Source organism: Podarcis raffonei, chromosome 8 (genome assembly GCF_027172205.1).
Source record: "Podarcis raffonei isolate rPodRaf1 chromosome 8, rPodRaf1.pri, whole genome shotgun sequence".
NCBI lineage: Eukaryota > Metazoa > Chordata > Lepidosauria > Squamata > Lacertidae > Podarcis > Podarcis raffonei.
This window is the reverse complement of record NC_070609.1, coordinates 73477269-73503647: the sequence shown is the minus strand read 5'-3', so window position 1 is coordinate 73503647 and position 26379 is coordinate 73477269. Positions and strand designations below refer to the sequence as shown.

At 46.4% G+C, this 26379-nt stretch overlaps 1 protein-coding gene across 3 annotated transcripts in view; it reads right to left on the bottom strand.

The window, feature by feature from the left end:
* Positions 1–26379, bottom strand: part of PERM1 (PPARGC1 and ESRR induced regulator, muscle 1) — a 126944-nt gene that overhangs the window by 57248 nt on the left and 43317 nt on the right. For 2 of the 3 annotated variants that reach the window (XM_053400818.1, XM_053400816.1), the window contains exons 1-3: positions 9683–9808; positions 5586–7539; positions 1890–2003 (exon numbers count right to left, since the gene is read on the bottom strand). In XM_053400818.1, the coding sequence (XP_053256793.1) occupies positions 1890–2003; positions 5586–7539 (2068 nt within the window). In that variant the 5' untranslated portion in view covers positions 9683–9808. Of the gene's footprint in view, positions 1–1889; positions 2004–5585; positions 7540–9682; positions 9809–26379 lie in introns of those variants that run through there. The other variant, XM_053400817.1, reaches the window with a different exon arrangement.

The window sequence follows — 26379 nt, the reverse complement described above, 5'->3', positions numbered from 1 at the left end:
TCTTGAGACCATTGTTTGTTTGTTTGTTTGTTTGTTTGTTTGTTTGTTTTTTGCTATAAGGACATAGGAACAAAAGAAGCTGCAACTCATCTATATACCCTAGTGTTATCTACACTGACTGGCAGCTGCTCTCCAGGTTTTCTGACAGAGTTCACTCCCAGCCTCACCTGGAGATGCCAGGCACTAAAGGTGGGACCTTCTGCATACAAAGCAGATGCTCTACCACTAGCTGTAACCCTTCCCTTACAACACAGAGACATGGGATGCTATCTTACACTAAGTCAAAACACTGGACCATCAAGCGCAATATTGTCTACACTGATTGGCAGCAGCGCTCAGGCAGAAGTTTCTCCTAGCCCTGCCTCAAGGTGCCAGGGATTGAACCTGAGACCTTCTGCCTGCCAGGCAGATTCTCTATCACTGAGCTATGGCCAGTGGCACACTCTGCCTGGCCTGCTGGCTCTACTGAGCCTCTGGGTAAGCCAACTGTCCAGCTTGCTGCTTCTCACCTTGAAAACCTCTCTTTTAATAAAATGCCAACATCTGGGCTGTGCCTAAATGGTTGCCCTCACCTTTCACAGGAGCATAGGAAGCTGACTTATATCAGATTATACCATTGGTCCATCTAGCTTTGTATTGTCTACACTGAGTGGCACCATCTCTCCAGGGCTTCAGACATGGAGCCTCTTCCAGTCCTACCAGGACTGAACCTGTGACCTTCTGCAAAGCAGGTGCTCTAACCACCAACCTACAGTCCTTTCCCACCAGCCTCAAAGGATGTGACTTTCTCCCCAATTACCTGATCACCACCCAGCCCAAGCGCAGGCACAAGTTCAGCCACCTATCTCCCCATCTGCGGTTACCCAGCTTTGCACGCCCTGCTCTAGGTGGACTCATTATCTTCTCCCTTCCTCGGCCATCCCATATTGCCTAATAATGCCTTAAAGTCCTGGGGCTTAATTTTGACAGAGCACAGAATGTGTGTGGGGAGACTCTTGTTTCCAGCCATAGACAAGCAACCCTACTTCCCACCCACCCCATTCCTTGGTCAAGATTCCAGAGCCAGTGGAGAAAGGAAAATGAGAAGTCGTCATCTTTAAGCATAAGGAGGAATTAATTCAAATGAACTTGTGTGTTTGAAGGATGCACCTTCCAAGGAGGTTGCCCATTGTGCCTCTGTATGATGTAACACTCTGCCTTTGTCTCCTTCCTCTGGGGGGGGGCAGGTGACTCTGCCATTTCTTTTCACTGGATAGACCCTGAAAAAGCAATCCCTCCCAATGCAGAGAGATAACAGACCTAGAGGAGCATTGCCATTGTGCCTCTGTAAGAGCTACTGCTCTGTGCCCTCTGCCTTCTAATCACAGTGATCCACCCCCTTCTTTACAGGAAGTGCTGTTGGGTTGTTCAATCACTCCCAAATGATTGAATTCAGCAGAACTATCCCATCTCTGAGGAGGCTGCCCCCTGCATTTCTGTATGAGTTACTTCTCTGGGCTGTCCTGTTTTGAATCAGGAGGCTCATTCAGGCCTGTGGCTACCGGAGAAAGTCACAGGTAATTCTGCAGGCAGGTAATTCTTATCTTTACGCACTCTAAAAATGAAGTTTCCTTCAGGTGTTAAGAATGAAGATTGCCTCCCTTTCTGATGAGGGGAACAATTGGTTTAGAATAAAACGTTGGGCCATTAAGGAAGGAGAAGGGGAGAGTAAAAAATGGTTAAAGAAAAAAAGAGAGGGAGGGAAACATCTCTCAGCATTAGTTTTGCTCTGTTTCAGAGCGGAACCAGTATGTTAACATTCCTGGCCTATCTCTGAGGCTTAAATCCACCCCCTCTCCAAATCCGCTAGGAGTTGTGCTTCTCCCACACAAAGCCCTTGGATACATTACCGATCTTCCAAGCATCCGGGGCCTGCAGATCAGAGCTCTTCACAGCCCACGAAGCAAACGCCATAAAGCCCAAGCACATGTCTCTTTGTGTAAAAACCGGCTGGAGGGGTCTTTCTGTGGCGGGGGAGAAGAAGAAGAACCAATACGGTTGTTTCTCCTGGAAATGTTTATCCAGGAATCCTAGAGCATTGCCTCCCCCTATCACACTGGTACCATGAACAATTCAACTTTAAAGCATAAAGGCTTTTGACCTTTCAAATCCCTGCATGCTTTGCCTTTGATCCTCACAAAGGATTTTTCTTCTTTAGAAAAAAACAAATCCCCAGACATTGGCATGATGGTGATAGCAGTGGTGATTATATTTGGACCAGCTTCACAGCTGTCCTTCAACCTGGGGTTTCCATTCCACCTCAGGGATTTTCAAATGGTGCCTTTGGGAACGCCTATCAGTGAGAACTGTGCAACTGGAATACAAGGACTCCAGATGTTGTTGTGCTACAACTCCCAAGATTCCCAGCCAGCATGGCCAAAGGCCAGGGATGATAGGCACTGTAGTCCAGCAACTTCTGGAGAGCACTGCGTTGGTTGTTCTTGCTATAATGTCTTTAAATTCCCTGGAGCCCATTGCTTTCCATGACCCTTTCTTCCTCTTTTACCTTCCTCCTCCTTTACCTTCCACCTGCCCTAATCTTGCAGCCTGCTCCTTTTGCTTGTGAACAAATTCAATTGCCACACAGGGATCACACTGTATGGAATGCAGTGCTGTATCTCCCTTGTCTATAACCCCACACAGAGACGCAACAGGGAATCTCCTTTCTGGAGGGTGCTCCCAGCTCCCAGGCATCTTTAGTCCAGGGATAAGGGACCTGTGGCCCTCCAGATGTTGCTAGGCTACAACCCCCATCACCCCTGACCATTAGCTATGCTGGCTGGGGCAGAATTGACCTGGAGCACAATAACATCTGGTTTACTCATCTCTACAATAAATGAAAAAAGCAAAGTCATAAAGCAAGTCTGAAAAATCTGAGAAAAAGAGGGAAGTAGTGGAATAACTACAGGCTGGTGAATGTGTCATGTGATTCATAAGAGAGTCAGCAGTCCTAGTAAGCCAACCCTAATGTTCTTTTGCCCCCTTAACCTTGGACATTGATTTACTCAGCTTCCACTGAAAAGAATCTTGCAAGAGAGTGCATTGTGTGTTCATATAATCAATATCCACCCCATACAGACAAAGCACGTTTATATGGCATTTTAAAGGTCATGGCTTCCTCCCAAAGAACTGCAGTTTACCCCTCATAGAGCCACAATTCCTATCACCCTTAACAAATGACAGTTCTCAGGATTCTTTGGGGTAAGCCCTGTGCTTTAAACGTGCTTTACATTTATGGTCAGAGTAATGCCTGGCTAGCTTTCAAGCAAATAGATCAGAGATCTGAGTTCTAATCTTACCCATCCACTCCTTGCACTCTTTCTGTCTGTCTCCTGCAGAAGACCAAGTGTCGCAATAATGCTCAATCTGCTTTGAGGCTCAGGACAAAGAACGACTTTCGAACATTCCAAGGTCAGTCTTTGTTTTACTTCTGAGAGGAGCTACTTTCAATCAGTTATGGGTGCTTGCAGATGACCCTTGAGCGTTTTTGGAGCACTGTTTTCCTTTGGGGATACAGGACCTCTCGACGGCCCAAGGTTGCAAGTCCAGTTTCAATGTACTCTTAGGTTGGGAGTGACTCAGCAGGGCTTATTTCTGAGTAAATACGCCTGAGACAGGGCTGCAAAGGTTTTAACCTCCAGGGTGTGTTGTAAAAAATGTTAACAACAATGTCTTACAGCACTTTAATGAATTTATGATGGCATAAGCTTCCGTGGGCTAGAGTTCACTCCATCAGACGCAGCCGACTCTCTACTCCTCAAATGTTTGTGCCATTGTAAATTTGTTGGTCTTTAAGGTGCTGCAATATTCTTTTACTCTTTTCTCTGCAAGTGGTAAAACTCTCTGTGGGTTGATCTATTCTAGGTCATCAATTAAGGCTGGCTGGCTGATTAGTCACCACCAAGGCAAGAGGGCTTTATTCAAATAATGAGGTCACCATTTGGTTGAGTATATGAAATATTGATAGGTTGATGTATATATGCGTGTGTGCATCTATCTATCATCTATCTATATCTATCTATCTATCTATCTATCTATCTATCTATCTATCTATCTATCTATCTATCTATCATCTATCTATCTATCATCTATCTATCTATCTATCTATCTATCTATCTATCATCTATCTATCTATCTATCATCTATCTATCTATCTATCATCTATCTATCTATCTATCATCTATCATCTATCTATCATCTATCTATCTATCTATCTATCTATCTATCTATCTATCTATCTATCATCTATCTATCTATCTATCTATCTATCATCTATCTATCTATATCTATATCTATCATCTATCTATCTATCATCTATCTATCTATCATCTATCTATCTATCTATCTATCTATCTATCTATCATCTATCTATCTATCATCTATCTATCATCTATATCTTTCCATTTGTAAGGAATTTACATCTCCACAGGAAAGTTATTTCATGTGTATCCACTATAACAGTCACAATTTAGCTGCTCTTGAACCCACAGCACAAAAGGGTTTGCCATACTTGTTTCCAAATGTTCTCATACTTTGGGCATGGCATGGTGCCTCTGGGTATGTGTGCTGATGCTTTTTCACTTTAAAAAGAATGAATCCAACTTATGTTTTCAATAGAATGGACCTAAGGACAGAGGGCCTCTGAGGACATGCAGAGTGCACCTTCCCTTGAAGCATGTGCTCCATAACAAAATGCTTAGGGTAATGCTGCTGCTGGGAAAACATCTGTTTATTAAAAATGAAGATGCCAAATGCCCAAATGACATCACCACGGAACTCTGCAACCAGTCCTTAGGTTAGGTCAGGGGAGGGGAATGTTTTTTTCAGACTGAGGGTCATGCTTCTCTCTGGGCTACCTTCGGGGGGGACGGGAGGGGTCACCCACCAGTGGCGGGTGGGGGAAGTTTCTATGCGCACTTACACACCATCATCCCTCTATCCATCCAGAAAGGAAAGAAGCATGATCAGAATATAAGGGTGCATTCCAGCCAGGCATGAACACACAAAGAAGGATGCAAAGGAGAGTCAGTAAGGGTGTGGCCTAGGGAGATGGAGTGGGGCTGGGAAGGAGGGTGCTCTGGGGAGAGTTCAAAGGTAGGGATGCCATACATCTGGATTTCCCCGGACATTACCAGGATTTCAAAGGCGGAATTGACATCTGGGGGGAATTTCCAAAAGGATCTTAGGCAAGTCAATCGAAAAATCGCTTCTTCTTTTTTTGGCGTTTTTGTAAAAAAGCAACAACACCACAGCTCAACAACTTTAGGGCTTGTCTAAATAAAGATTTCCTAATAAAATCTCAACAATTTTGAGGTCTTCCTAATAATATGAAATATGGCAACCCTATCTAAGGGCCAGACAAGAGTCCAGGAGGGCCACATTTGGCCCCTGGGCCTGAGGTTCCCCGCATCTGCCTTAGATGTACAAAGTGTTGAGCCCTGGCACATTTGTTTAGAAATTAAGCACTGGCAAAACAGTTAAATGGTCAGTGTATCAAGTTGACAAAACCAAAAATCCACTCGCATATCAGAAAAAAGAAATGGTACCTGGTTGCATCACGGCCATCCCTAGGTCTTCTGGTCTTGGTAGGTTTTCACCCAGGAGCCTTGGAGACACGAGCACCAGCCTTCCTTGAGATCCTTTCCGAAGCAGAGTGCCTTGGCTTGTGGGCCGTGATCTGAGAAGATGTGCAGGTCTGCACAGAAAGGATTTTAAAGCTCTTGCAGCCTTCCTCATCTCTGAGGCTGGGATGCTGAAGAAAAAAACCCTCCAGTTCCTCTTCTTCTTTGCTCTGTTGGCAAAAAAGTGTTCGTACACCTCTGGGGTAGACATTTGCATAGCACCATCAGCCATGTCCAAATCCAGGTCCCCCGAGCCACCAGATGGCGCTGACTGATGTCCAGAGCTGAAGACTGTCTCCAGAGCTCCATCTTTGTTTCTCACCTTGGCCTCCCCCATTTCGCTGAAGAAATGTTCATACATTTCAGGCCCATCCATTTCAGGCAGCTCTTGGTCAATCCCTGAGATCGGTTGCCCAATCCCCAATCCCTTCTGCTGGGTGTCATCACAGAAAAAACAGTCATACATTTCTGGCCAAGTCATGGCAGATAAGCCACTTTCTGGAGAGCCTTCTAATGTCAGACCATAGGGAGCGGACTCCCCTAAGTGCTCTGATGTCTGTTCTCCTTGAAGTTCCTCTTCAAATGGTAAAGCTTCTTCAAATGGTAAAGCCATGCCAATATAGTGGCACGTTTCTCCACTGTCGTTCTTCTCAACCCTTCCTGTCGAAGCAGCTGTTTCTGTGTCTTTGTGCAATAGCCCATCACATATGGAACTGGTTGCTTGGGTTGGGCTTGGACCTCTCTTTTCTTCCGGTGCCCTTGGAAATTGTTGTACCCCGCTGTCACATGGAGAGCCCCTGACTTGGTTCGCTGGGCCTCCCTCCTTTAAGGCCTCCCTATGTCTTGCTCCACTCTCAACGCTGACATTTGCAGAAATGTCTTCTTCCTTGCTCGTCCTTCCCGGAATGCTTCCCCCACGACTCGCCGATAGCATGTCAGATGGTGCGGAGACCCTTACGATTGGAACCAGACACCCTTGAGATGGAGATGGATTTTCCTGGAGCTGCGCTGCTGCCTGTGCCTTCAAGGTGACCTGAAGGGGCTTGCCACCCTTCTCTGGGCGCTCTGCTCCCCCAAGCTCTGCAGAAACTGGAGAAGAAAAGGGTGCAGAGCTTGGATATGGAGCAAGTGGGGGTTCTGGTTCCCAACAAGCTGCTGTGCTCTTCATCGATGCTGGGAGCTGCATGTCCACACAGGCAGCCAGGGAGGGATTGTCCTTGGAGTGTTGTGATTCCAAGCAGAGAGGACTGCTCCCCTTGTTGTTTGCCCCCTCTGTGGTCTTCAGGTTTGTAGGCTCAGCACAGGGAGGTCTTTCCATTCTCTCCTGCCCCGGGCTTTTCTCTGTCAAGGCCCTTGCTTGGGTGGCAGTAGCTAGCACCACTGGTAGGGAGCAGTCTGGATTTATGGGCTGGTCTCCTCTCTCTGTTTCCTTGGCGGTGAATGCAGCTTCTGTGACAGTAACTTGCAGCCCACTCCGACTTCCTGATGGCTTCAAAGTGACACGGGGCAGCTGACCTTCCTGGGTCCTCCTGGAAGACTGGGGGCAAGCTGTGCCAAGTTGTTTGCTGTTGCACAGAAACCTGATGACAGAGCCCAGATCTGTTTCGTCGTCGCTGCCAGACAAAACCTCGTCTACAAGCAGGTGCCCATCTGGGGTTCCACGTGGGAGGCAGCTGGCTAAATGGCTGGCTGGGAGGACAGGGCCCACTTTCACTTGGACCGACCCACTCTCTGCGGCCTCCCCTTCCTCAAGGTCGCTGAGGAGCTGCTCGTCAGCTGTGGCCAAGGCTGGCTGGCTCAAACTGCATTCTTCAGACGCCAAATAGAACTCAGCCCAATCCCGGTCGTTCAACAGGATGCTGTACTCAAAATTTTCCATCTGGGAAAGGGACATGTTGATGGGGTTGTTGGGAGAGGGGAGAGAAAAGAGAGAAGTTTTAAAAATACTTTTACAGCATGTTTCACTTTGCAATAAGAGATAGAGGGGGAATTAGATTCAGTTTCCATTTAAAGGCAAATCTATCAAATTTATACTTCCCAAAACAATATATGAACCAAAACACAGCTATCCTTTGAAATTCACTTTCAATGCAGTTCTCCGGCCAGCCACTGTTTTTTAAAAATGCACATATTAGTGGGAAATGTGCATAAGAATTGATAAGGGAAAATAACTTTCAAAAATGCACTACATTAGAAAAATGCTTGCAAAGATGTGCACATTAGTCAAAACTGCACACAAAAATGTTTTTATTAGAGTGAAAATTGCACCAAAACGCTGATGAATCTTCATGAGGATTAACTAATAATAATCGTCATCTGTGAATAGCTGCAGGAAACTGGAGAATTTAATATAAGATTGGAAAATGAGAAACTGAGAGAACCAGAATCCTTCCATCCCTAGCAGCCACAGAGGACACAAACAGAGGCCTTTAAATAGGGCTGTAACAACAACATTTTCACAGCAGTATGTCTATCATTGGCTGCTATCCACAATGGCTGTGTTCTTCCTTCACTGACCAAGGAAGTATGTCTTTGAAAGCCAGTTTCTGGGCATCACAAGTGGGGAAGTTCTGTTGGGCTGATGTCCTGTGTGCAGGCTTCCCACTGAATGATTTGGTTGGGCACTATGAGAACAGGATGCTGATATCTAAAAAAATATGGCAACCCTGGTATTGCCTCCAGTGACTTGCATCAGCCCTCCAGAGTCTGACATGGAGCCTCTCCCAGTCCTCCTTAGAGATGCTAGGGATTGAACCTGGGACTTTCTGCATGCAAAGCACGTGCTCTGCCATTGATATTCGGCCCTTTCCCCCAAATCCACCACTTCTGTGTGGCCTGTGCCTTATCTCTTAATCCTCATTCCCAGCTGCAAATAAACCTTCTTGTTCTCCCAGGGGTTTGCCTTCAAATGTAAGCTCCTCGCAAACTGGGAATGCACCCTCCCCTCGTGAGCGGGGATTGCTTTTATCTCTCAAGTGACAATGACGGCATACAATTAATAACAATAATGATGATGCAAAGAGAGGGTGACATGTTATAAACATGCTGCCTATATAGAAACCAATTGCTGCCTTTCTGTCCTAATGTTCTGTAACATAGTAGTGTGACCAAGAAACACTACCAAGTATTGGCTATGCAAAATGGAGGGGCTATGCACACTCAGCTCTCAATGACTAGGAATCGGGAAACCCTAGTCTACTCAGCTCCCAATGACTAGGAATCGGGAAAGCCTAGTCTAGGCAGGCTGCAAGTTAACTTCCTCTAGAAATAAACCCAAGTTTACCCCATTGATTTTCTTATATGTAAGTGAATGGCTGCAATTCCTAACTAGCCAGGTGCTGTGTTTTGGGGGCACAGGCAAGGTGGACTGAAACCTGTTCCTTGCCCGAATGCAGTGCGCATGTGACTTGACTTGAGTTTTCTGGTTCTGTGCTCAAAGCCTGAGAGACGCATTGAATATACAAACTTAATAACGTAAGAGCCCTGCTGGGTCAGAACAATGGCCCATCAAGCCCAATATCCTACTTTCACAATATCCACCCAGATGCCTGTGAGAACCCTGCAAGCAAGACCCAAATCGTAGCCCATTCTCCCCTCCTGTGTTTCCAGCAACTGGGGTCCCGTCAACAGAAAAGACTTCCCACCACAAACGTCACACACACACCACTGCCAATCATGTGGACCGGCAACTTGCTAATAAACAGTGGTGATCAACAAGTATGACCTTGAAGGCCATCTCCTTCTGTCTTGTGAGTTCTCCGGCCCACCCGATCGGGCAGCAACACCAGCTATATGAGCACATTCCCTCTTCTGTGGCCTCTCCACTCTGGTGGTATAAGGCTCCTCTGCTAATATCATCAGCTGTACTGTCTACTCTAGAGGAGAGCCTGACCTTTAGGGTTTCGAGGTCACCTATGCAATATCACAGCCTCTTGTACAAAAGGATGCAAAGCGGAAAGTGGCTGTTCTAGAGGGGAGCAGATACACAAAAACAATGCGGGGGGTGGCACTGCAGCTCCTACCTTGCAGACAGCCTACGCCAAGGATGGGGCCATGCCAGGAGCAGCACAGCAAAGTTCTCCCGGCGTGACATGGTGCTGTGCCCAGTACCCTGGGCACTGAGTGCAGAGGCTGTTTGTCTTCAGAGAGGCAATTCTCTCAGGCCGAAAATAAGACCCTGCCTCCCAAACGTGTCACATGAAATTCTATAAATGCAAAGGGCTGGTCCAGAAATAGAAGGCAGGCAGCCCTTCCCACAGATGCGCCAAAGAAGCCACTCTGACTCACCCTGTTTACCAGGGGCAGAACCTGTTTTCTGGTACCTGGCAACTCATTGCTCCTTTTTTAGCCAGGGTGTTGGGGAGATTTTGGGCAGGTATGAGAGAACCTTTGGCCCTCCAGATGTTGCTGAGTTACAGCTCCCAGCAGCCCAAATCTCCATGGATTATGGCTAAGGGTGTTGGGAACTGTGGTTCAATAACTTCTGGATTTCCACAGTCCCCCATCTCTGGTCTGTCCAGGAAATATTGGATGTGTTTGAGAGGAGCTATTCAAATGCAAGTAGGTCCACTCTGGTATCAAACAAAGGATGGGGGACTTTGATACCAGCACCTCTAGGTGTTGTGGAAGGAGTATTACATAGTTTCCCCCTTCCCTAGTTGGTCTTTGCAGGGAGGTTCAGCTGGCACCTTCATTATGCACCTTTAGGTGCCAGTCAAAAATGTTCTTTTTCAACCAGGCCTTTGGCCTGTATCGGGAAGTTTTTAATGTTTGCTGTGTTTTTATTATGTTGGAAGCCAGCCAGAGTAGCAGGGGCAACTCCATCTACACTTCCTTTTGCACTGTGTTTCTACACACAAGTCTGGGCTTTCCAGGTCTGTGTCTGAGCATTGTTATTGCCCCCCCATGGTTTTCCTGGGGAAACCCATGTTTTACCACTGAATTGGAGCAAACAGCAATCCACTGAAAAACCGATTGCTGTTTGCTCCAATTCAAGGGTAAAATGTGGGACAAAGAAGAAGAAGAAACCGCTTGGACTTAGGCCTGGAAAGCCCAGACTTGTGTGTAGAAACACAGTGCAAAAGGAAGTGTAGATGGACCCTGAGACGAAGGTGGAGGAAGCTGCCAGGCAGGGCCACCCCGTCAACTAGATGTAAGCAAGAAGGCAGCAAGGTGGGTGTTGCCAAGGCTGGTGGGGAAGCCTGCTATTTGCCCTAATGGGCAACCATTGGCCATTATTTCCTCAAAATCTGGGAAAGTAAAAACAGTGCTGCAGGACCATGGCTGAAGATTGCCATCTGCTGGCCACGCTCCTGAAAAGCAGGTTTCATTGCAACATAATTCTGTTCTTGAATGGGTATTGAAGCTTTTGGGATTTTCTTCAGCATCTAAAGACCTACGGTACCCCAAGGTATTTTGCTACCAGTCTAGACAAGCATTAATCCCCCCCACACACACTATTTTTGTTGGTGGGTGCAATGTGCATGGGGGAGGGACCTCCACACTTCTAATTTCAGCCTTCTTTCCTGCTGTACATGAACGGAGTGGAGCTTTGAATCCATCTACTTGCATAATGGTGCATGATGCAGCAACCTTGCTGAAGCCAAGCGGGTTTGGGTCTGGTCAGTGCCTGGGCAGGAGAGCATCTGGAAGCTCTTCAACCCCTATACTGACTTCCTTCTACTATTAGACTAAGACCTGAGAGACCAGAGTTCAAATCCCCACTCAGCCTAACATATTTCACAGGATTGTTGAGGGGATTAAATGAGAAAGAGAAAACAGGATGCTAGGCTAGACAGCCCTTTTGTTACCCCTCCTAGTGGTGCAGCAATGAAAAAAAACTGCTAGCATGTTTGCAAAGCTAAGCAGGGTCCAAAATGGTTTCAAATTGGATGGGAGACCGCATGTCGAGATTTCTGCATAGCTGGGCTTTGGACTAGATGACGCTCGGGATCCCTTCCGACTCTATGATTCAGGTAAGAGTTCAGGTAAGGCATTACCATTCCCACCCAATCTGAAAAGAACTGTTTTCTGCTTTGGCCACTAGGTGTCACTCAAGGACAGAGAGATGGATGACGGCCCAGGATGGCCAATTTTGAGTTATGTGTTTGCATGGAGGTGCAGATACTACCCCAGGGGACAGAAAAATGCCACCCTCTTCCAAACAGCTAGATCCTAGTGGGAACAGTGCTGCACATGAGGAACATGTAAGCTCCACAAAATATAAAGCTGCCTTTTATTAAGTCAGAGCATTGGCCCTGCTCAACCAGCACTACCCACTCTTTGGGCAGAAGCTCTGCAGCATTTCAGAACAGGAGTTCATTTTCAGGCCTACCCCCGAGATCCTTTTAACCAAGGACTGAACACGGGGCTTTTGGCATGCAAAGCACAACAGTGGTAGAGGATATGCAGAAGGTCCCAGCTTCAGTCACTGCTAGCATCTCCCAGGTAGGCCGAGAGAGAGAGAGAGGGAGAGGGAGAGGGAGAGAGAGTTGTCTGGAAAGCTGCTACTAGTCATTGTTGTCAGTACTGAGTTACATGGACCAAAATTCTGATTCAGTATAAGGCAGTTACCTATGTTTGTTAGGAGTATTTATCACTTGGTGTTAGAGCACCTGCTCTGCATGCAGAAAGTCCCAGGTTCAATCCCAGGCAGCAACTGCAAGTAGGGCTGGGAATGTCGCCTGTCTGAAACCCAAGAGAGCAGCGGCTGCGGCTGCTGTCAATGGTACAGAGCTACTACTAATGGTCCAATTCCATATTAGGTGGCTTCCTACGTTCCAGGGGCCCTTGGCAATGGCGAACTTTGGTCCCAGCTCTCACGCAGCTCATCTCTCCAATGCCTCCAGGGAACCACATGAATCCTTGCAGCGGCATGCTTTTCGAAGTCAGGGGTGAGAACCTGTGTGGCCTTCCAGATGTGGTTAGGCCTCCAGCTCCCACCAGCCCCATCCAGCATCGCCAAGGTGACTAGGGAAGATGGGAGTTAGAGACTAGGAACATCTGGAGGTTCTCCCCCCTGCTTCAGAAGTCTTTGGCTGGCCGTGACTCACATCCTAGTGCAGAGAGAAGGCCAGGCCGCCTTTTCTTCCCCTTCCTAACACAGCTGATTAATTCCTCTGTAGGTCGAAACGCTTCCCTCGCTGGCTGGCTGCAACCCCCACTGGAGCCAGAATCTGTTTCACATCTGCGGGATTCAATTAGTCTTATTGCAGCGCTCCCTTCTCTTCTTTCCAGTGCACCCCCCCTTCCTTACTCTCGCCAAGGCCTAACGGGCAGGACTGGAAGATGGAAGCTGTTATTCCAAACTCACGGCGGGCCTAGCTCCACACTGATCTCTCCTGACCTGGCCCACCTACTGTCTTGGGCTTCAAAGTACAACCCAGGGAGGGAAAAGTCAGATTGCAATCATCACGCGGCATGTGCCCAGTAGCCCCCGAGCTGCAGCCCCCAGATTCCTTGCAAGAGCAGCGGTGAAGATTTCCTGGGGTGGCGACAGCTGCTTCCTTCCGAAATTCAATCTGACTTGAATTAAACTAGCAGTTGAGAAAGAGAGATTTGGGGTAGTGCTGGGGAGAGACTGATTTAACCCTGGAAATGCTGGGGATCTCTGCCCACCCCCAAGAACAAGCAAAGAAAGCAAATGATTTTAACACAAAACTGGGACCTACAACAAAATGCTGCAGTCTGGAGCATTGCTCTTTGATGTCCTCATTCACAACACTCCATTATGTTCTTGCTCTCATCCAGGTTTACACATGTGTACACACGTGAATGTGAGGAGGAGGAGGAGGAGGAGGAGGAGGAGGAGAAGAAGAAGAAGAAGAAGAAGAAGAAGAAGAAGAAGAAGAAGAAGAAGAAGAAGAAGAGTTGTTAATTTCTTTGACATCTGATGGGAGGGTGTTCCACAGGGCAGGCGCCATTACCGAGAAGGCCCTCTGCCTGGTTCCCTGTAACTTTGCTTCTCGCAGGGAGGGAACTGCCAGAAGGCCCTCAGAGCTGGACCTCAGTGTCTGGGCAGAACAATGGGGGTGGAGACCTCTTTCAGGTATACAGGACCGAGGCTGTTTAAGGCATTAAAGGTCAGCACCAACACTTTGAATTGTGCTTGGAAACATACTGGGAGCCATACTGTTGTTGTTGTTGTTGTTGTTGTTGTTGTTGTTGTTGTTGTTGTTGTTGTTTTATATTTATATTTATACCCCACCCATCTGGCTGGGTTTCCCCAGCCACTCTGGGCGGCTTCCAACAAAACATTAAAATACAATGGGTTGACTTCAGATGTCTTCTAAAAGTCAGATAGTTGTTTATTTCCTTGACATCTGAAGGAAGGACGTTCCATAGGGAGGGTGTCACTACCGAGAAGGCCCTTTGCACACGCACACACACTGCATCAGCCAGCATTTCATGGTCCCTAAGCATGCCCAAAGTTCTATCTGCCCTCACAGTAACACATGAAGCTGCTTTATAGTGAATTATTTAGACCATTGGTCAATCTAGTTCTACATTGTCTACACACTGACTTGCAGCAGCTCTACAAAGTTTCAGGTTGGAGTCTCTCCCCATCCTATCTGCAGATGCCAAGGATTGAACCTGGGACCTTCACCACACAAAGCAGTTGCTCTACCACCAAGCCATGGCCCTTCCCATAAGACATAAGAACAGAGGAAACTGATTTTTACTGAATCAGACCACTTGGTCTGCCTAGCTCAGCATTGCCTACACTGACTGGCAGTGGCAATGTGCCCAAATTTAATCAGAGCAGCAAGATTTGGGAAAGGGTGTGATTTAATCTGGGTGCCTTCCCCCCAATTTTACACCACATCCTGGATCAACTATGAGCCACAAAGTGGGGGAAAATCAAGGTATAATGCATATGGTGTATATGGTTTGTGTCCTGTCCTCCCCCTCCCCTCCCCCGGGGCCAAACTACAAGATTCCAGGGAATGACACAGGGATGGAGTCAGGTTTAAACATCTCTTCTGCTGGTGGGTCTGCTCTGAAGCATGATGATGATGATGATGATGAAGTGGTGCCCATCCTGGGGAACACCCTCCCATCAGATGTCAAACAGATAAATGACTATATGGCTTTTAGAAGACCTCGAAAGGCAGCCCTGTATAGGAAAGTTTTTAATGTTTGATGTTTTATTGTGGTTTTTTTATTTTGCTGGAAGCCGCCCAGAGCAGCTGGGGCAACACAGTCAGAAGGGCGGCATATAAATAATAACATTATTATTATTATTTCAGTCATAATCTCCAGCATGAGTTGAGGCTTGACTCTTGAGATGGAGATACAGCGGCTGCTACACTTGTTTTTCTGCTTGTGTAGTATGGACATATCCCAGCGCTGGTTTCTAGGGGAATGTTAAGATGACAGAGAGGTTGGGCCAGGGACGGGCAATACCTTTTTTAGCCTGAGGGCCAGATTCCCTTCTGGATTACATTCCGAGGGCCATATGCCAACATTGGGTGGGGCCAGAGGCAAAAGTGAACAGAGCAATGGATTTAAATTTGACATTTCGTCGAGCTGGCTAGCTTCTACACACACACACACACACACACACACACACACACACACGTCTCCCTCCTTCTTCCAGGCAAACAAGAGGTATAATCAGAGTTGCAGGACACATCCCAGCTGGGTGTGAAGCAGTTTTGTGGGCCAGGTAGAGGTTCCTGGAGGGCCACATTGAGGCCTTAGGTTGTCCACCACTCCTGGGTTAGATGGCAGACCATTAATTCCACCACTTTATTCCACCATACAGCCCACTTGAACAATTGCTTGCCCAAAGTTTCCTGAGTCCACCCTGTTCCCCGCACATGTCCTGCTCTCTCAGGCCTTCCCTAACGCTGTCTTTGAACAATGAGACCCAAAAGCTCTTCTATGCCTTCCTTTTGCAAAAGGGTGTGTATTGGGGCACCTGGTTGGACTAAGAGCGGCGAGACCTGCAGGGTCTAGCCTAGTTCCCCATTCAGCTATGAAGCTTACTGGGTGACCTTCAGCCAGTCACTGTCTCTCAGCCTAGCCTGCCTTACAGGGTTGCTGTGGGGATTAGCTGGAAGAAAGAGAGAACCATGTGCATCACCTTGGGATATAAAAGGTGGGATATAAATGCAATAAATAAATAAGTTATACAGAGATCCATGAATTAACCCAGCAGTGGGAAAACTTGAGGTAATTCCCTAGCCAGTTGCTTGAGGTCAAAGGTCTGGTGATAGGTTACAGTAGAGTCCAAGAGATTGGGGTCCCCAGAGATACCTCTCTTTTCATCCCATCCCCTTCAGCCCTTTGCTTTAGAACATCTCTGCGTTGGTTTTGTACTCTTCTCTCCCCAACCCCATGATGGCATTTTAACAAGGTCTGGTGCTGAATTGGCTAAAAGAAAATTAAATAGAAGAATCACATTAAAGAGGGTGAAAAAGCCCGCCACGATAATTAAAGGTCGTCCAGGCCATTCCAGAGACTACCCAATTACTGTGGCAAGAGTGTCACTAATGTGAGATAATGATGTCATATGGCCACTAATGAGATGGGTTAACCAACTCCTGCCCCCCAAGCCTTCATTCCATGATGACACGCCCGCCCCCGCCGCTGCCCCACACCAGCCTCCTCAGCCCCATTTGTCTCACATCCCCACACCCCTGCGCAAAAGAATGTGGCTTCTTTCCTCAGCTGGTGAGCTGGAGGCAAAATGGCAGCCGGCCTCCCCTATTAGCCTCCTCTAATGATGCTCCTCCTGGGGGTGAGTGGGGGCGAGGAGAATGGAGACAGAAGAGTTCAGAGTCCTCTTTGATGAATTTGAGTTGGGATGGGGGGAGAGAGATATTTCGTCGAGCCCCGCATTCACTTCCCACTCCATGAATTGCTCCTTCAAGTGATGTCAACAAGACATTGTTCTGCCATGACCCTGGTCTCGTTCTCTTCCCCCCCCCCGCCCGATTCTTTTCCCCTCCCGCTTGGCCTAAGTTGCAAGCCCCCATTAGTGCTTCTTAATTGAACATAATCTTTGGCTTTTTAAGGGGGAGAAAACCCACAAAATGTCCCCCACTCAGATCCCAAATCTCTCACCCTCCAGTTCTGCTTAGGCAGAATAGAATTGTCTTCTATCTCGTGTGGCTTTGTTAGGGACAAGTTGGAAGCACCTAGATTTCTCGGGAAGTAGGAGAAAATAGGTTATATTCAAAGTTAGTCCTACCCATTTGAAATGAATAGATACGACTGTCCATTAAATGAGCAGACCCATTGAAATGAATAGATACGTGCATTAATTTCAGTGGGTCTACTCTGGGTAGTTAATTTATTTTATCCCACCCTTTTCTCCAAGGAGATTCTCCTCCAACTCATTTAATCCCCACAAGAACCCTGTGAAGTAGACTAGGCTGAGAAGCTGTGACTGGTCCAAGGTCATTGTTAGTAAAGCCATGTGGTGATTTGAAACCTGGTCTCCCAAGCCCGAGTCCGGTGCTCTAACCACTGCACCACACTGGCCCTCACCATAAGTAGTGGTGAAAACTTATGAGTAGAACTTAAGTCATATTTGCACCATGCACTATTGTGCCATTTTAAACAGCCTTGGCTTCACCCAAAGAAGCCTGAAAGCTGTAGTTTGCTAAGGATATTGAGATTTGCACTTATAGAGCAGCAATTAACAGAATTCCCTGTGAAGAGGGATTGACCATTAAACCACTCTGGGAATGGTAGCTCTGGGAGGGGAAAATAAGGGGTATCCGTACAACTCTCAGCTTCCCTTAGAACCATAGAACTGTAGAGTTGGAAGGGTTCCTTTCGGTCATCTAGTCCAACCCCTGGCAATGCAGGAATCTCAACTAAATGAATCATGATGGATGGCCATCCAGTCTCTACAGCTCCCATAATCATTTGGGGGAAGCCATGCCTGTTTGTTTAAAAGTGGTGTCAAGCTGTTTTAAACACATGGTGTGAATATGGCCTAACCTATGCCCATTAACTTCAGTGGGTCTACTCTGAATTTGGTTGGATGCAACCCAAGGTCTCTTTTTCACCATCTGAGTAAGAAATGCTCCTTTGCGCTCCCAGTGAGGCTGGTTTCCATTTTAAGAGGGAATATTGTCTTCAGATTAAACCAGGGGGAGCTGGCTCTTTAAAAAGAAAAGAAAAACAAAACAAAACCCCAACAACCCACAAATCCAACCTCAGTTTTGTGTGCTAAAACCTCTGACTAAAAGCAGCCATGCAGGGGTCTTGGGTCAATATTGTTTTTTGGAGGAAAGGGGGGGGGACAGATGGGGGGGGTCACATTTGAACATTCATTTCTATGCGCCCTCTGCTGAGCTGTTTGCCTCAGCCTTTGAAGGCCATTGGCTCTATTAGTGTAAACGCCTCTTTGTCTTACAGCTCAGGAAAATAGCAGGAGGGACTGGGGACGAAACCACTGCTGTAACTGAGATTAAAGTAAACTCACAAATGGAAAAAAGCCATGGGGTCCTTTTAGTGCTTCGAAATTTGAAGGGGTGGGTTTGAGGGGGGAAAGGAAGAGGTGGAGGGGGGGTACAAAGTAAAGTAAAGCAAGCCTATGTTTAATTAAAAACTTGAATAAAAGAAGTGCTCCTGTCAAGGAGTTCGAAATTAGTGAATTGGAGTTGTAGCCAACTAAATTCTACTCAGCACTGACCCATTGAAATTAATAGGCCTAAGTTCATTTTTCTTCATACTTCAAAGGTATTAATATGGCAACCAAATACAAGCTATAGCAAATGGAAACATAAATTGAATATGTGTTCAATTTACCTAACGATATATATTTACCCAACAATAAAAAGTTGACCTATACAATCAATAATACCTACATTTTTAATTAAAAGGGATTTTAAATCTCAAAGGAGGCAATGTGGCCTTGTCTAAGCTGAGGAGCCTTCATAACAAATTTAACTGCATTAAATATTACATACCTGTCTGAACTGGACAACAGATATGTAATATTCTTCATATAACTGACAGTATCAACCATTGCTAAAGATTTATCTAAAATATAGATATTTCATACCATTTGCAGTAGCATATAGTGCATGCAGAAGAACCTTGGACCTCAGTTGGTCACTGTTATGCATTTCATTGGGTCTAGGCTGAGTAAGACCAACATTAGATACAACCCATAATCTGAACTTCCCAAACCGACTTGCAGACCAGGATGAAATTATCCTTTGGATTTCTCATTTCTACAAATTTTGTGAAGTAGCTCTTAGCTAACATCGCAGTCCTTACTGCGCCTGCTCAGATGTGAGTCCTACTGAATTCAGCAAAGGTTATGCCCAGATAAGAGGGGTTAGGATTGCAGCCACAAAAGTGTTTTGTTTTGGAGTTTTTTTAAACAAAAAAATGATTAAACAATAAAATAAAATACATGTAATTGAGAGAGAAAAGGCATTTAGAGATTAATTTCTATGTTTGTATTTAAATATGTATTTAAATGAGAATTTTAATGCAGATTAATTTTTTTAATTTCTTATTTTTGCATATCATTCTGGGGAAAGGACAGAAAGGGCATATGAATGAACACATTCAAATCCCCAACTCACCGAAGGTTTGAGACCCATCGGCCACCCTTACCTGGTTTAGCCGCCCAGTCAAAGCCATTCCTGGGATGTGGTCACTGTCACATGCTGACAGCTTCTAGGAGCCACAGGTTGAGAGCTGAGTGCAGGATGGGGACAAAAGGTCCACAAACTACCCCAGAAAGAGCACAACATGTCCTCCACCAGAGGTTCTACCCCTACTCTAACACCCCATACCCCCCTGTGTTTTATATATATTATATATTATATATATAAAGATCCTCATGACAATTCACTAGCATTTCTTGGATTTATCCTTATAAACACATTTTAATATGCAGTTTTGACTAATGTATGCCTTTCTGCAAAGCAGTTTCTCATGATATAATGCATTTTTGTATGTATGTTTATTTTCACTAATATATTCACACTCCCATCCTCCAATATTTGCACACTCCCATCCTCCAATATTTGCATTTTTTGTAAATACTGGTCGGTCGGAGAACTGCACCACAAAGTTCAGACAAGTGCGAATTTTGAAGGATAGCTGTGTTTTGGTTCAAATATTGTCTCACAAAGTGCAGATTTGATAGATTTGGCTTTAAATGCGTACTGAATAAAATTTCTCCTCCATCCCTAGTCATGACTGGAATGGCTCATCTCGACACTTGCCAGTGATGATTTGGCCCACTGTGTCTAAGGAACCCGGATGCCTCTTGTTCCTAGACCTGCCATGAAACACAGCCATAAATCCCGGAGAGTGCTGTTCTTCCCACACTTTAGTAACCTGTATAAATAAACAGCAAATCTGTCTGTCACCCTTCTGAGTTATGTTGGAGAGATTAGAGACTGCAAGTGTGAAAAGTTAATTGCTTAGCACTTCAGTTAATCATCCTGAAAAGAGCTTCTGGGCTGCAGATGAGGGAGCTGCCTCGTTAATTTCCAAGGCTACTGTTGACTGGTGCCCACCAAGTTTATGGAAACCCCACCACCAGCCACACCCTGGACCCTTTTGAAGGGGTTGTTTCTCGCAGCATAGTTAATTGTGTTAACTAACCTTAAGGCAACATATGCAGCCTCATAAGCGCTGCTTGCCAGGGACAGCCTTGATTTCATTGTACAAAAATATGCCCATTGAACGATATTTTCTTTCTTACATTTTTTTTTAATCCACACCTGTCCTTCTGGTGTGGTGCACACTCAGAATTGTGTGCAAATGTGGTCCCCCCGACATGTAATCCTCATAACCACAACCCTGCAAAGTAGTTAAAGTTGAAAACTTCTGTGTGGCCCAAGGTCATGCAAGCAAACATGCTCCTCCCTTAATATTTTATCCTCACAACAACCCTGAAAAGTAGTTTAGGTGGAAAGTTTAAGAGAGCAGGCCAAGGTCACTTAATGAAGGTTCATGGTTAAGCGGGGATTTGAACGTGGGTCTCTCTCATTGGCTTAAGTTCTGTGCATTCTGTGCACAATACCGTTTAGGGAGATTTGTGATAAATGCCTTATTGACAATTTTGCAAGTTCTTCCAGTTTCTTTATGCATTCCTTTGGAAGCTGGATATCTGAAGGGAGCCTGTGCATTCAGCAGAATGAAGCAGGATAATTCGGAGGTGGTAGAATGAACGGCATTTTATAAGAATGTAAGAGCCCTGCTGGATCAAATACAGTATAAGGCCCATATAGTCTTGTTCTCATGGTGGCTAAACAGTTGCCCAATGGGAAGCCCATAAGCAGGACCTAACTGCAACAGTACTCTCCTCACATGAGATTCCCAGGAAGTGGTATTAGACAGCATCCTGTCTCCAATACTGGAGTAAAACATAGTAGTCACTGACAGCCTTATCCTCCATGACTTTATCTAACCCCCTTTTAAAGACATCCAAGGAGAATATGATGAATAAGAAGTTGGATTGGGTCAAAAAGTCCACCTAGTCCAGCATCCTCTTCTCACAGCGGCCAATTAGATCACTATGGAAAGCTTGCAAACAGGACTTAAGTCCAACAGCATATCTCCCCACTTGTGATTGTTTTTTAACTGGGGTTGCAAATTTTGTTTCCTTGCATCTGTAACAATGCCACCTCAGTAGTCTCAGTGGAAAGCTTTCAGAGTGACAATGGAGGTTCCTCAGGGTTGGTATCTGGGCAGAAACAGCGACTTAAGAGTCTCTGTGTGTGTCGGATGAAACCAGGTCATTGCGGTGGTGGCTCATTGCTATCAAATGTGATGAGCTCATGGGTGATTCTGTGTTCTCTGGATTTCCCCTAGGCAGATGTAGCTATTTGCCAGTCTTAATAAAGATCCTTCAGATGATTGTTCTGCATAGCTCTGTGGCATCTGTGGGTGGCACTGCAAGTAATACCCAAGCGCAACAGCAACTCTCCCTACTAATGATTCTTGGGAACTAGCATTCAGAGGCATGCTGCCTCAGATGGTGGAGGTAGAACCTAGCCATCATGGGTAATAGTCATTGATAGCCTTATCCTCCATGAATGTGCCTGAAACTCTTTTAATGCTATCTGTTTTAGACTGGCGCTGACAAACTCATTCAAGGGCTACAAGTGAAACCAGTTCAAATTAAGGCCTGACAGTGTCCTAGGAGGATTTAATGTCACTGGCTAAGTCTAAGAAACACTGAATGGGGACCAGGAGAGAGCAACTATTTTCTTGGGAGAGGCTTGACCTAAGTAAGTCAATGATACATGCATAGGGGAGAAGGTGGGCAGGTGTCAAGAGGTCTAGAGAACCGGTTGTGTGGAAATACAGACTCTGGCAAGTGTGTTGGGGCCACTGGGAAGCTGTCGAGTTCCCATGATATTTTTCTGCCTGAGGCAAAGGACAAGATGGCAGCGTCTCCCCGCATTCCATGTACAGAATGTGAACAGTTCAGTCTAGGCCACATCCATACAATACATTTATCACTACTTTCAACAGCCATTGCTTCCCCCAAAGAATCATGGCTCAAAAAAGCTCAAAAACTTTGGTGGAACCCCTTTAAAAAAGCAAGCTCAACAACTGTGGCTGCCCCACCTACCCACCCAGAAATCCTGGTTACACCCATAGCTGAGAGTGGTTAGGAGATCTCAATACCTGTCACAGATCTACAATTCGCAGAGTTCTCTGGGGAAAGAGATTGATTGAGCAGTGAGACGGTCTAGGACTCTTGGAGGTTCCTTTCTCTGCCTGCTTTAACCAGACCCAAACACACCCAGCGAGCTGAGCTGTATCCCATCACCTTCACCAGGACCTAGCTGCTAAGCTAAACAGGTCAAGCATCACACTGAGATAACGCATTGCTACTCCTAGAGAAATCTCTTTCCTCCATAGTAGTGGGAATGGCAGCCTTTTTTGGTGCCAAGGTGTGAATGTATTAAACCCCCAGGATTGGAACAAATACAATAGCAGATTCCCCTTTCCTTCCCACTATTCTTTGGCAGAAGGGCCAAACAAAAAAGAGTTTAGAAAGAGACTGTGCAAAACTTCCTTTTCCTCTTTTTTTTTTTTTTTTTACAAGGGAACTACTTTTGGGGCAGTTCAGTCCTGTGTAACTAATGCACACATTTTTGCCATTTATCATTTCATGATGGGAAGCAACAATGTACTCCCCAGTTCAGGAACACGTTGCTGAATATGTTAAATATACTCTGAGCTTGAACATAGAGGCACAGGTGAGTGGATTACTCCACCCTGTAGTCACAGGCTACTGGAAGCCACAAGGCAGCTGCTGTAATTGCAGGATGATTAGGAAAGGCCTCTTAGTCCATGGCAAGAATGGCACCGGGATCTGCGATAACGCCCCAGCTTGCTGGCAGCTGCTTGCCTGTCCCACACACGGCAACACCAATTAACAACACAATTAGTTACGCCTTCCTGCAATGGTGATGATCCAGGAGGAGAGCCTGCTCCTTGGGTGGAACCTTTAGTGGGGAGAGAGGGAGACAGTGTGCCCTGTGCACCCTCCTGAACCCCCTTGGGAATACGCCACTGGCTGTGACTGATGAGTGGTGATGCTAGGAGATGTTGCACCCACTGAGCTTTTGTCTGCCCTTCAACTGTTAAAGGCACAGCAGCGCAACAGTAACTCTCCCCTTCTGCAGTTTTCAGTAACTGGCATTCAGAGGCATAGTGCCTCTGACAGTGGAGGCAGACCATAGCTGTCAGGATTACTCACCACTTATCTTCCATAAATTTGCCTAATCCTCATTTAAAGCCATATTCTTAACCATATTGTCAAATACAGAAGTCACACAATATAGTTAAAGTGAATCCAACACACATTTAAAGCACAAACCTTTATTCAAATAATCTTGGGAAAGGTAGTTTCTCCCTACAATTCCCAATGTACCCTTAACAAACTACAGTTCCCAGCATTCTTGTGGAGGGGGAGTCATGTGTTTTAAACCTGTGTTGGGATGCACTTTAAAGGTATGGGGTGGATCTACTCTTATACCACTTTAACAGTCAGGCCTTCCCTCCCTCCCCAAAAAGAATCCTGGGAACTGTAGTTTGTGAGGGGTTGGGGGTCTTCTAACAACTCTCAAGACCCTTACCAAACTGCACTTCCCAGAATTCTTTTGAGGGAAGCCATGTGTTTTAAACAGGTGTTGGATGTGATTTAAATGTATGGTGTGGATCTGCAAGCAGTAAAGACTGTGGAAGAGGCTGCTGAGCTGGAGTGGGCACGAAGGAGTTAAGCCTGCCTGTCTCCGCCAACTTGGAAGTTCTTTTCCCACACTTCTGAGTACCAGGTTGAGCAAGACCTTGTCAGACGGGTGGCTGATAAACCGCATACCATAAAATTTGTCAAAGGCCTCCGCATACTTGACTTCTGAAGCTAAACCTCGCCCTGCCCGTGTGGTGGTGTGCGTCTGCCTGCCTGCCTGCCGTCTTCCTCTCTCACACCCACAAGCACACACACTCCTGTGTAATTCATTAACCCGAGTGCTTGGGTTGTGCCCCAGGACAGACATAACCTATGGCTCTGAGTCAAGGAGGGTGGAGAATTCCCACACTGTGCCTCGTCTCTCTCTCTCTCTCTCTCTCTCCCAGTCGGGGAAGCGGGCGCTGGGCGGACGCAGCACATTCCATCTCCACATATATATACCAGGCCCAGGGGCGGCTGGTGCAGATCGCTCTCCCCACCCCACCCCACTTCCAAACGCACACAGCTCACACTGTAGAATTCATTCCCATAAGAGGCAGTGATAGCCGCCAACTTGGATGGCTTTGGAGGCGGTTTAGACAAAGTCCTGGAGGAGAAAGCTATTCATGGCTGCTAGCCACCACCTCCACCTCCACGGTGAAAGGCTATATGCCTCTGAATACCAGTTGCTGGGAATCGTACATGTTGCACCCAGATTCCCCTTGCTGTGGGCTTCCAGTAATGGTCATCTGGTTGACCACTGTGAGAACAGGATGTTGAACTAGCTACCTGGCTACCTGGCCTGATCAAGCAGAGCTCTTCTTGCATTCTTGTTCATCATACTCCCCTTGAGGCAGGATGCCCCTGAATACCAGTTTCTGGGAATCACAAACGCAGAGGGTTGCTGCGGCAGTGCTTAGGTCCTGCTTTGGGGATTCCCTTAATGGGCATCCGGTTGGCCACTGTGTCAACAGGATTCTAGACTACATGAGCCACTGGCCTGATCCAGCAGTCAGGCTCTTCTTATAAGCCAGCCTCTTATCTTCACTTCTAGGAATTAGTTCACATGGCCTGAGTAACATGTTCTGAAGGATGGGTTGTGGGAGTATTTGGTATTTGGCAATGGATAAAGGCTACAACTATGCTTAGATCGTGTACAAAATGTACAACTTGCAACAGGATTAATCTTCTTGCGAACCTCAGCTTCCTTCTTTTTCTCTCTTACAATAAACACCCCCCAAGTTTCTGGTCCTTAACATTTGACAGAAGCCAAAGGGGTGATTGAATAAGATTTGCTGAAATCAGAAGCCAGGGCTTCTGCTCTGAGAGGCCAGGGCTTCTGCTCTGCAGGCTTCTTAAATAGGTGGGGGAGGTGGAAGAGAAGCGCTTTGGAGCTTAATATATGATAGCAGAAGGCCCCGATCCCTGGCATTTCCCATTGAAAAGGACGAGATGTTGGCAGGTGCTGGGAAGGACCCTGGAGAGTTACTGCCATCAGTCAGAGTAGACAGAGCTGGACCAGATGGCGGACAAATAGTCTGACCTGGAATAAGGCAACTCCCTGTGTCTGCCCCATGTTTAGGCCTGTGGGATGCAATAGGTATAATTAGCATCAGGAACCTTGTGTGGCTTTTGGCAGCCAGACAAGCTCCCGATGCCACAGGAGTAGCGCGTGTGAGTGCTGCCCCAGCAGCCTGCCACACAACAGCCAAAAAACACGCCCAGACCCTCCAACTTTGCGAGCTGCTTACTGTAAATAAAACTATCAGTTTTTCCAACCTGAAGTGGGGCACTTAAGCTTTAAGCGTGGGACAAAAACAGTCTGTCCAGCCCTATGAGTTTACACAACAAAAAGCAAACAGCAGGGGGTGGGGAGGACACACACACACACACACACACACACACGTGCAATGGAGAGTTTTGGGTTTTTTTAAAAAAGAAAATAAATTAGCTTCCCTCCCCAGGAAATGTCTTTCACAATGACTTATAATATTCCCAGCCTGCAAATTTATATTTGAGAAAAGCATTTTGACAAAGAAGACTGTGTTTTCTCCAAAAGGAATTGTTAGCAGGTTTCATGAGCTTGTCTGGCATTTGCCCCAATTCTTCTTTCAGGGCCTCACCTTTTGCTGCTCCTGCATTGTCATGGTGGATGCGATGAACACTTTAGGCTTTTTGTTCAAGCTAACAGCTAGAGATTATCCCTTAGTCCTGGTGGCGGCTGCAGATGCTTGCTTCAGTGGGAGCACTGGTGGCTGGAGGCTACTGGCTGTTGAACACATTTCCACCGGCTCAGGTAGAAACTGAGCAGAACTGGAGTGCAGCGGTCTAACACATTGAAATGAGGCTGCCAAAGGAGAAGATCTCTAATTTTTAGGAGGGTTACTAGTAATGCATGGTGTTTGCTTTTGAGGGGCAGCCATCCATCTGGGGCAGAGGAGGGTGATCCACTACTAGGGGGAATGGGGCACTGTCCCGCCAAACTCAGCCAACCTGCACCTGCCTGCCTTCTTTCTTACATCTAGCCCAGGAGGTGGGCCTGGC